We start from the raw sequence: 11,734 nt of genomic DNA, 5'->3' as shown, positions 1-11,734 counted from the left end.
CACTCCGTGAGACACAGACCACAGCTTTCTAAGCTATCGAGCGAACGAGCGAGCGGGGACAGGCTGAGGCGGCGCCAGCACAACTGCCGCCGCTCGCCCCGAGAAGACCACGGGAGAAAAGGATTCCTTTTTCCTCTTCCCGCACAAGTCCCCCGAGCCAACAGACCACCCCGCGCCCCTCCGCAGCCACTTAGCGGGGCGTGCCAGGACTTGGGGACGCCGCTCAGGAAGAGCCAGGGCGGGAGGCGGCGGCGGCGACGGCACCAGCGCGAGGGTGCGCGCACTAGGGTTGGAGAGGAGTGAGTGGTGGGCTGGGCGGCGGCGGCAGCAGTGTCGGCGAGTGCCTCCCCGCCTCGTCGCTTCGTAGGCAGCACCGCCTCCCCGGGCCGGGCCGCAGTCGCCCGGCCGGGTCCTCTGCGCGTTTCCGGGCCGGGAGCCGGCGCGCGATGCGCCCGCCTGCGTTCTGATCGCCGCCGCGCTGCCGCCTTTGCCGCGATGATCCCCCCCGAGCCGCCGCAGCAGCCGCTGCAGTCGCCGCCGCCAGCCCCGCCGAACCATGTGGTGACCACCATCGAGAACCTGCCGGTCGAGGGCAGCGGCGGCGGGAGCCTTTCCGCCTCCTCCCGGGCCAGCGTGCGTCAGAGGATCCGCAAAGTGCTGAACAGGTGAGCAGCAGCGGCGCGGATCGCGGGCGCAGGGGACAGAGTCTGCGGGCGCCCAGCCGGGGTCCCCTCTGGCCCCGGGGCGGTCACAGAGGCCTTTTGGGACGGGGTCGGGACCGATGGAGACCCGGTGTCGACAGGACCTGCGCTCTCGGAGAGGGCGGGGATCGACACTGACTGCGGTAGCTTTGTCCCGGAGCTCAGAGACACGGACAAGCGCCGGAGCTGCAGCTGGTCCGAGGCGCGAGTTGGGAGAGAGGCGGGATTTTCAGTACCCAGCTGCCCTGTGTGTGTCCACACTCACGCCCTCGCACTTGCAGGCTGCCTCACTTCCCTTTCCCACTTATATCCTAGCTTTCTGCTCAGGAGCGGGAGCGGAGCCCTGAGATGGGCAAGGCAAAGGCGGGAAGGCGCCGGGCTTCGGAGATGGCGTGAAGTCCCCGGCCTCGCGCCACCCCCCGCTCCACCCCGGCAGCTTCGACCCCTTTGCGCAGGGATGGGGTGGCGGCGAACACCTGACCAGAGAGAAGGGGCCCACTACTCCTGCGGTCGCTCCAGTCGGCCGCTCCGACTCATCTTGCCTAGAGGCTGGGAAGGGGAGGCTAGAGGCCTGGGCCAGACCCACGCAAAGTGCAAAAATGTTCCGGGAAGGGTGTGAGAGGGAGGCGCCAGTTATTCCAGAGCAGGCTAAAGCCAGAGGAGGCGAACATCGACCGCCAGCGCCTCCAGTGCTGGAATCTGCGCAGTGGATCGATCAGGGATCCAGGCAATTTAGGATGAGACCTGGGTTAACATGAAGATGGGGGCTCCCCTGGAGCCCCTGACTCGACTGTGATGTGGAAGGGACTTCTACTTAAGTAACTGGAAATGGTGGAAGAACCACCGTATAAAAAACCACATAGGGAAGTGATTTTGTGTGTTTTTATTTGCGTGCGTGTGTGCTTTTCCGTGCGTCTGTAGAGGTAACTCTTCAGTTGTTTTGTTCATACAGGTTTCTGTACGGTACTGTTTGGGTAGCCAAGATTCCCCAGGGAATTCACATCGACCTGCCTGAGGCTTAAAGCTCTAACTGGAAAACAAATTACGTACAGAAGTAGGAGCTTGAAAAATATCTTTATTTTGGGAATATGGTTAAGTTTATTTATATATCAAAACCCAAGCCATTCAAGAGCTCTCTGTAAAAACTTAGCACGTATACTAGTTTACTTGTGGGTACGTCTGTGTGTTTCCACTTACTACCAAACATGGGGAAATTCACTTTGAAGTTAATTGGTAATAGAAAGTCAAATCTTTACTTTACCTTTCTTTGATTTGTGGCTGGGAACAACACCTTCCAATATACTGCATTTAAAAGATTGAGCAGCGTAAGACAAGAGGATACTGGTACATATCGTGTGTATGTATTCTTTATGTATATCTTTATAATATTCTTTATGAAACCTGCAGATTGTTTATTTTTTTATTTCTAAATGCCTTGGTATTGGCTGTTGAAATATTTAAGCAGAATATATTATTAATTTCCTCATCAGATTAGGAAAAAACTGATGTAATAATTCATTTATTTTTTGCTTAACTGAAGTTATTATTGATTCCATGCACGTGTTTTCTTCACATGTAACGAATCTTGGAGTCCAGAATAACAAGATCACTGGACTAGGAGTGAGGAGACTTCTGCCACTAACTAGCACGTGACTTAGGGCTGCGCCCACAATCTCCTTGGGTCCTAGTTTCTTCATTTTGTAAAATGTGTTTCATAATACTTACCTCTTTTATCATGGTTTTCAGAATTAGATAATACTGAAAATATATTTGAAAATGTATAACACTCCCCACAAATCATTTATTCAATGTTTTTGTTAGCCCCACTATATATGAGGTCTATGGGGCAGTACAGGGACATAAAGTGAAGTCATGGTACATTGTGAATACAGCTTTGTGCTTTACTAAGGCTTCTGTGATCTGTGACACGAATTACATCATTCTCCACTTATAGAGGAGAAAGTTGGGAGCTCTGGTAGCATAGTGCCTAAAACACTTGACTGCTAACCAGAAGGCTGGCGGTTCAAACCCACCAGCCACTCCTCGGAAGGAATATGGGGCAATCTACTTCCGTAGTGATACTGCCTCGGAAACCCAAGGAGGGGTCGCTATGAGTGGGGGCGACTCCATGGCACATAACAATAGCAACAACAACAGCAGAAGAGGAAGTTGGGTTGAAAGAGTACGTTAATGACATTGAATCGCAGGTACATTTATGAATGGAACCCTAGGGTTAAAGTCTTTGGACATAAACTAAAACACATTTGTTTGCCTTTCTAAGCTGTTCAGGATTTTCAATGTAATATTTTGTATTGAGTAAATGGCTTTTCCTTATCCTTAAGGGATAAGAGGAAAATATTTCCTTTGAGAAAGAGGATCCCTGGTAAGAAGATTGAAGAAAAAATCAGAATAAATTAGAACTCTGGATGGAACAGTTTCTTCGGTGTGCTGATTGCCTTGGCTTTTGTGCCATGATTATGTCAACAGGAGACAACATTAGTACTGGCTGCCAAGTGACTGGACTGTAGGTAAAAGCAAGAGCATGGGGAGAGTGGAATTTTACAGATGCTGAGCTATTGCTGGGTAGGTCTTCCTTGGGTGTTAACTCTCATGATGTTTTGGACTAGTCAGTAATGGGTATGGGGTAGGTCCTTTAGGGTCTACTCAGTCTAATCATAGGTACTTTTTGTTCATTGCCTAAAAAATTAAGATCTGCTCACTTTTTCCTACTTTTCTCCTCCTTTCCTTTTCCTTGTTTCCTTCACCTGTATTCTCCTATCCACTCATTGTATTCTAGGCTTCAGTTGTTTCCTGTCATCTACCCCTGACATATAGCAATTTAGCTGCTTGCAGAAACTGCTTGTCAATCTAGGGGTCAGTCTGGAAACTATCCCAACAACTTTTGACATGCAAATATGTTACTGTGAGCTGGTTGGGGGGTCGCTTTGGTGACCCAAATAAGGTGGCACCACTACTGACTCTTGGCGCTCTTTGGGCTAAAGGGGCAGTGCAAAGAGACTGCAGGTGGTGCAGTGAGTGTTGGAATGTGAGCATCATGAACCTGGTCATCTGCCTGCCATTGGTCACAGCAGATAACAACAGATGTAGAGCCCAGGTGATGGAATGGTTATGCACTCACTGCTATCCCAAAGGTTGAGGGTTAGAAGCCACCAGAGGCCCCACAGGAGAAAAGATACAGCAGTCTGCTCCTGTAAAGATTTGCAGCCTAAGAAACACTATGGGGTACTTCTACTCTGTTCTGTAGTGTTGCTCTGAGTCAGAATTGACTCACTAGCACATAACACTTGCCAAAACAGGTGAAAACTGGACAATGAATGCAGAAGATCAAAGAAGAGTTGATGCCTTCAAGTTGTGGTATTGGTTGGCGAAGAATACTGAAAGTACCATGGGCTGCCAAAAGAACTAACAAATCTGTCCTGGAAGAAGTGCAGCTGGAATGCTCCTTGGAAGCGAGAATGGCCAGACTTCGTCTGACTACTTTGGTCATGCTGTCAGAAAGGACCATTCCCTGAAGAAGGATATCATGCTTGGTAAAGTGGAGGGTCAATGAAAAAGAGGAAGACCCTCAATGAGATGGATTGACACAGTGGCTACAACAATGGGCTCAGGTATAGCAAGGATTGTGAGGCTGGCACGGGACCAGGCAGTGCTTTGTTCTGTTGTACGTGGGGTTGCTCTGAGTCGGAGCTGACTTGATGACACCTAACAATCACCACAGAACAGAGGAAGAAATACAAACACTTGTGCTGTCTATAGGTGTGTATAGTCCCTAGGTGGCCCAGGTGGTTAAGTGCTTGACTCCTAAGTGAAAAGTTGGCAGTTCATTCTACCTAGAGGAACCTCAGAAAAAAGTCTTGGCAGTCTGCTTCCAAAAGATCACAGCCATTGAAAACGCTAAGGAGCACTGTTCCACTCCAAGACATGAGTTTGCCATGAGTCAGAATTGACTTGATGGCAACTGCTTTTATGCTAACTATATACTGTCTACTGAGGAATAAAGAAAGGACACACACACAAAAAAAGAGCCAAACCTACTGCCATGGAGTTGATTCTGACTCATAGCTACCCCTACTGAGTTTCCAAGGTGGTAAATCTTTATGGAAGTAGATTGCCCCATCTTCTTTCTACAGAGCAGCTGGTGGGTTTGAACTGCCAACCTCCTGGTTAACAGTCAACTACCTCAGGCACTACACCAACAGAGCTCCTTAAAGAAAGGAGTACTGATTAATAATTTAAAGTACTTGCTTTCAAGGGTCTTAGAATCAAAATGCAGTGTTACCTTAAAGAAAACCTACTTTGTCCTCAGTATTGCATTTCCTTAGAATAGCCATGTCCTCTCTCATTACTTTAAAGGCTTATTATAGAGTTGGATTGCTGAATTTTGTACTTGGCATTTGGGGTATCTCACAGATTGACTATTCAATTGCTGTAGAGCAATTAGACAAGGATATAATAGTATTTAAGAATTTTGTGAAAAAAGAAGTGCCAGATAATTTTTTAAACCAATTAATGAGTTGTTTCATGTCTTCCTCCCTCCTCCCTGTACTATTTTAAATTGTTTTGGCAATGGGATGCAAAATACACATGGTGATTTCAGCACTGTGAGAATGATTACTTCTTTAATTTTCAAAGACCTGGAATAATATAGTGGTTCAAACAAGGGAAAATTATGGCAAACTCTTCTTCACTTGCTTCTTAGTATGAAATAGTATTTATTACCCTGCTATGGGCAAGCAAGATATGACAAAAAGAAAATACTTCAAGGGCAAACGGTTGATCCCTTCTCTTAGAAACTGCTGATACAGGTCAATTTCTTAGAAACATAAAGAGTAGATACTGAAGATTTTCTCCTCTAAGATGACTTGTTAATGAAGTGGTTTTTTAAAAGTGACTGAGAGCTTGTTTTGTGCTGAGCATGTGTATGCTTTTACTTAGTTTTTCCCACTTGAATATTATTTTCAGTTCTTAACAAAAATTTCTGGTTTTAGATCTGCTTTCTTCCCAGTTAGAGACACATTGGGTTGTCTCAATTTATAAAAGATTTTCTTCATTTAAAATATTTTGTAGTGGGGATATTTAATCATTAGAATGTAACCACTAGTGACCCTAGGTCATCTATTCATTTGGTTTGGAGATAACTTACATTTAAATTATTATTATTATTATTTTTCATTTTCAAAAGGAGCCTTGTTGGCACAATGCTTAAGTGTTCAACAGCTAACTGAAAGGTTGGCTGTTTGAACTCATCCAGTGGCTCTGAGGGAGAAAGAGTTGGCCATCTGCTTCCATAAAGATTATAGCAAAGAAAATCCTATGGGGGCAGTTCTAGTCTGTCCCATGGCACTGTGAGTTGGAATCATCTTGATGGCATCCATCTCTCTGTGTCTCTCTCATATCCACACACATTGTCACAATGCTAAAAGGACAAGGAGGCCATATGTTCTGACCCCCTCTAACCCTACAAGAGGAAGACAGAATCACTATCAGTAACCCAAGGCCAGACATGCTGCCTCCCTCCAGCCCTTTCACCAACTGTTCCTCCCAAAACACCCTCCACCTCTCCTCTGCGTTCGATAATTCGCTTTAGTGGCCACACAGAACTCACAGATTATGGGGTTTATTAGGGAAGCACCAGGCTACAATTCAAGTTCAGGAAAAAAAAAAATGCTCAGTCTCTCTGCCAGCCCACCGTCTCTCAGCCAAGTCTCTCACAGTCTCTCCCCCAGCAGTGCATGTGCCTCAGTGTCACAGCAATGCGTGTCTCTTTCTCAGCAGCCCGTGTCTCTTTCAGCAGCACGTCTTCCTCAACCAGCAGTCAGAGAGAGTTCTGCCTCTAGGAGGCCTCCTTTTGAGCTTGGCAGAGTGGCCACACCAACCAATCATAACAACAGAATTCTAAGCACCTGAGAGTGAGCCTCCCATAACATTGCGTTGTGCCACGCCCAACAGAAATAACCCAGGTGGATAACATTTACAATCAGAAGCTCCTCAGTTGCTCATTCCACCACTGAGTTTACAATGACTTATGGGTAGAAAAGTCATACTAAGTAAATTAGTACACTGCACACACATTCATTTTAAAATTTCTGAAACTGTTTTGAATTATAAACCAAAGAACATTAGGGAGGATATGTTGGACAGGTGGTAGCAAAAATGTAAAAAAAATCAATGTTTAATTGGGAAGTTATCATGTAGAGGGTACCATATGTATATACGGCCCTTTCTGAGACATTAAATAAGGTGGGCAGAACATGGAGAACTGGCAAAATAGCTGCCAAGGAGCAGGGTTATATCTAAATTAGATATTAGATTTAGCTGATGAAGACATATATTATAACTTAGACAATCCTTTCTTACCAAGTGAGAAGGCTTTTTAAAAGAAATTAATAGTGAAGCATTTCCTCAGCCTTCACCCTTTAACAGATGTCAAAATGAAAAAGGGAAGATGAGCCAGTAATGAAGGTAATTGATACAAAACATTCCAAATGGAACCGTGTGGTGTGATTTAAAACAGACATTTCTAAGATCAGTAGTATATAATGGGTTACTGAAGGATTCTTTATTTTTTATCTAAAAGAACAAAATTATAAAAGTAAAAGATCACACAGTATATATTTATTTATGCTCATGCTGGAGAAATGAATGTTCATATTAAAGAGTGCTTGGTTTACCTCAGATAAAGATGGTGCATTTCCAAGTAATTAGCACAAAATAAAATGAATTTGTCTTCATGTAAAAAAAATTTTGACTTTATACTATTTCACAATCCTTCAATGTCTCAGGACATTGAATCATTTTACTGTACGCTGCTGTAGGTCTAGATGGTATAGGAAATTGAACTGGCTCCCCATCAGTTACTTAGTGCAAGAACTGATTTATTATTTAGTTGCTGCTTCTCATAAAAGTAGAATGTAGAATATGAAAGTACCGTCACTGAGTCTTAGTTTAGCTTCCTCATTAGAGTTCAGTCTAATGTCTGCTGTACATTGTTCAAACACATTAGTTCTTGATGACATTTCTAATGATGAATGTTTAGAAAGTCACACTCTAATAGACATATGGAAAAGAAACCCATAAATATTTGGCACATTTCTTGGCTGTTGCATGAACATACACAAGTACGCACTCAATTATTCTTAAGCAGTTTCTGTGTGCTGAGTCCTCTTCTTGAGGATACATACACAACAAACGAAAACATTGCTACTTGCCTCTTGCCTCCCCATCAAGACTTATGTAATTCTGTGGTGATTTTAAAAAATACCTTAAATATCATTTTGCAACTTCTGAGATTAAACCAAACTTGTTGCTACTGAGCCGATTCCTTAGATTATGAGCCACCAATTCATACCATTTTAGTCAAATTGATTAGGGGAATTTACTACATAAAATTAAAAATATAAAAGAGATTTTAAACCAAATCATACTAACTAGGTCCAGATTTAGGGTGACAGGGCTACAATTACTAGTAATCTGTGACTTTGAGAAAGCACAAAGTGGTCTGAGTCATTGTGTAAGACAATACTACTCTCATGTTCCTTTCCCTCATTCATTCATTAATATATTCATTATGTCAGTCACTGATTTAACAAATATTTATAGGGTGACTGCTATGTGTTGGGCACTGACTGGATCACAGTGGTGAACCAGACAGCCAAGGGCTGGTGTGACCTGTTGGGTACCCTTGTGGAATGTCATTTTCTAACTATTATTACCCTTTCAACATAACCCATTAAGGGACAATTTAAACAAAGTAAAAATGAAGACAACATAGACCACCTTTCAGAAGTGATTAGATTTTCAGGCTTATCTAACACACGTGCATACACAAAAAATCCCTTTGTAATTGAGCTGTGTCACCTTTAGGAAAAGTGCTCCAGAGAAAGACTGAATCTACGATATGAATGCTTGAAGTGTACACATAGCCAAACAGCAGATCTTTCTTCTTGTTGAATACTATAGTTTTTCTCGTTTATGGCTTAAGGAAAATGAACCACATATATTTATCTGACTTCACAGTGTAACAGAAAAGGGAGAATAGATTTGAAACCCATTCTTGCTATTTCAGGATGAGGCTATCAAGGTCACTGCCATATAGCCCAAGAAAATAGAGTTTACTGAAAATATTAGCATGCTGACAGTGCATAAGCAGCTCTAAGGGGGCTTGAGCACATGTTTACAAGTTGAGAGAGATGTAAATATGACAACAACTTGATGATGAATTTGTGGAAAGACTGAATACTTCATTATATAATGTGATACAACCAAATGAGAGCATGTGAATTAACATTAGCATTTAGACAGTGGCTTGAACTCTTTAATTTTACACTACAAAATATTATAAGCCATAAATTTATATTATAAAGCATTTAACAAACATTGGAGTGACTACTGTGTGTTGGGCACTGATGGGGTCACAGTGATGAACCAGACTGGTATGGCCTGGTCTGTTATATGTTAGTCTCATAATGTTCTTGTTGTTGTTGTGTGCCATCGAGTCAGACCCAACTCATAGCGACCCCTCCTTGGGTTTCCAAGGCAGTATCACTACGGAAGTAGATTGACCCATCTTCCTTCCGAGGAGTGGCTGGTGGGTTTGAACCACCAGCCTTCTGGTTAGCAGTCAAGTGCCTTAGCCACTATGCTACCAGAACTCCCGTAATAACAAATGTTATCAAAACCTTTTCATTATTATTCTTTTTATAGATGGGGAAACCAATTTATGTGGTCACAGCCAAGTAGTTTTTATAAGACCGCAGAGAAGAATGAAACCACACTAGGCTAGAGACATGGCAGAAGGGATCATGGATGACATTTGCCCTGGGCACTGACAGATGGATAGGATGGGAACATGGGGGTGGGGTAAGAGAAAGAATGAACCAAATATGGAGGTAAGGGATTGGGAGAGGATTAAGTGTCCAGTTTTACAAGATTATAGGATGTGTAGGTATTAACATGAAGAAAACGAAAATCCTCACAACTGGACTGATAAGCTACATCGTGATAAATAGAGAAGAAATTGAAGTTGCCAATGGTTTCATTCTACTTGGATTAACAATCAGATCTATGGGAACAGCAGTCAAGAAATCAAATATATTGCATTGGGCAAATCTGCTGTGAAAATTTCTTTAAAGTTTGAAAAAGCAAAATATCTCTTTGATGACTAAGGTGTACCTAATTCAAGCCATTGTCTTTTTAGTTGTTTTATATACATGTAAAAGCTGCACAGTGAAACAGGAAGACAGAAAAAGAATTGATACATTTAAGTTGTGGTTTTGGCAAAATATATTGAATATTCTTTAGACTTCCAGAGGAACAAACACGTCAATCTTAAAGGAAATACAATCAGAATGCTTTTTAGAAGCAAAGATGATGAGTGAGATTTTGACTTGCTAGTTTTGGACACATTATCAGGAAAGACCAATTGCTAGAAAAGGCCATCATGGAAGAGAGCCAAAAAAATAAGGGAAATCCCCAATGAGATGGAGCAATACAATAGCCACAGCAATGGACTCAAACATAACAATGACCGGGAAGATGGCGCAGGTCTGGGCCATGTTTTGTTCTGGTGTCAGAAGGTTGCCATGGGTCAGAGTCCACTCAGTGGTAACTAACAAGAGCAGCAACAGGTATAAAGGGTAGTAGAATGACGTAAGGCTTGTTGTGAGATGGGTGAGATAATGGAGAGCCTTAGATAATTGGATGAGGAGTTTGACTTCATTCTAATAATAATGGTTTGTTATCATTTCAGGTTATTAAGCAGAAAAATGACATGATCAGAGATGTGCTTGAAGATGATTTTCTGGGCAGAATCAGTTAGGAGGCTATTGTAGTCATTTAGGGGAGAGAAATCTGGTGTCTGGAGAGAAATCTGTGACATAGCCACGATAGAGAGAAAAGTGCTGTGAGTTTACAGAATCTGGACTAGGGTCAAGGAGACGACGATTAGCTTATTTTGGGAAAGCATCCAACAGTGCTTGGAACATGTTGTTGTTGTTGTTAAGTGGTGTCCAGTCGGCTCCAACTCATAGCTATCCTATATACAACAGAATGAAACACTGCCTGGTCCTGCCCCAGCCTCACAAACCTTGCTATGCCTGAGCCTATCATTGCAGCCACTGTGTCAATGCATCTTGTTGAAGATCTTCCCCCTTTTCGCTGACTCTCCACTTTATTACCAAGCATAATATCCTTCTTTAGAAAGTGGTCCCTTCTGGCAACATGATCCAAGTAAGTGAGATGAAGTCTGGCCATTTTTGCTTCCAAGGAGCATTCTGGCTGCACTTCTTCCAGGACAGATTTGTTCATTCTTCTGGGAGTCCGTGAGTCCATGGTACTTTCAGTATTCTTTGCCAACACCACAACTCAAAAGCATCAACTGTCCTTTGGTCTCCACTTGTCTGTCAATTTGTTGTGCTGTGGTGGCTTGCATGTGGCTTTGAGGCTGGAGACTATGCCACTGGTATTTCAAATACCAGCAGGATCACCCATACTGGACAGGCTTCAGTGGAGCTTCCAGGCTAAGACAGACTGGGAAGAAGGAAGGGGCCATCTACTTCTCAAAGTATTAGCCACTGGAAACCTTATGAATAGCAGTGAAACACTGTCTGATATATTACTGGAAAACTTTATGAATAGCCCTGACACATTATCTGATATAGTGCCAGAAGATGACCCCCTCAGATTGGAAGGCACTCAAAATATGACTGGGAAAGAGCTGCCTCCTCAAAGTAGAGTCGACCTTAATGACATGGATGGAGTAAAGCTTTTGGGACCTCCATTTGATGATGTGGCATGACTCCAAATGTGAAGAAACAGCTACAAACATCCATTAATCAGAACATGGAATGTATGAAGTACGAATCTAGGAAAATTGGAAGTTGTCAAAAATGAAATAGAATGCATAAAGATTGATATTCTAGGCATTAGTGAGCTGAAATGGACTGGTTTTGGCCATTTTTAGTCAGAAGACCATATGATCCACTGTGCTGGGAATGACAAATTGAAGAGGAATG

General features: G+C 43.1%; 1 protein-coding gene across 1 annotated transcript in view; it reads left to right on the top strand.

Annotated features, from left to right (window-relative positions):
• Positions 1–495: 495 nt before the first annotated feature.
• Positions 496–11,734, top strand: part of SLC35F1 (solute carrier family 35 member F1) — a 654,684-nt gene continuing 643,445 nt past the window's right edge. The window contains exon 1 of the mRNA XM_007954195.1: positions 496–665. Within this exon, the coding sequence (XP_007952386.1) occupies positions 496–665 (170 nt within the window). The remainder of the gene's footprint in view (positions 666–11,734) is intronic.

The sequence above is a fragment of the Orycteropus afer genome, unplaced genomic scaffold (assembly GCF_000298275.1).
Source record: "Orycteropus afer afer isolate SDZICR_OR568_19922 unplaced genomic scaffold, OryAfe1.0 scaffold00441, whole genome shotgun sequence".
In the NCBI taxonomy this organism is placed as follows: domain Eukaryota; kingdom Metazoa; phylum Chordata; class Mammalia; order Tubulidentata; family Orycteropodidae; genus Orycteropus; species Orycteropus afer.
The sequence above is the reverse complement of the archived record's forward strand: the minus strand, read 5'-3'. Positions and strand labels throughout refer to the sequence as shown.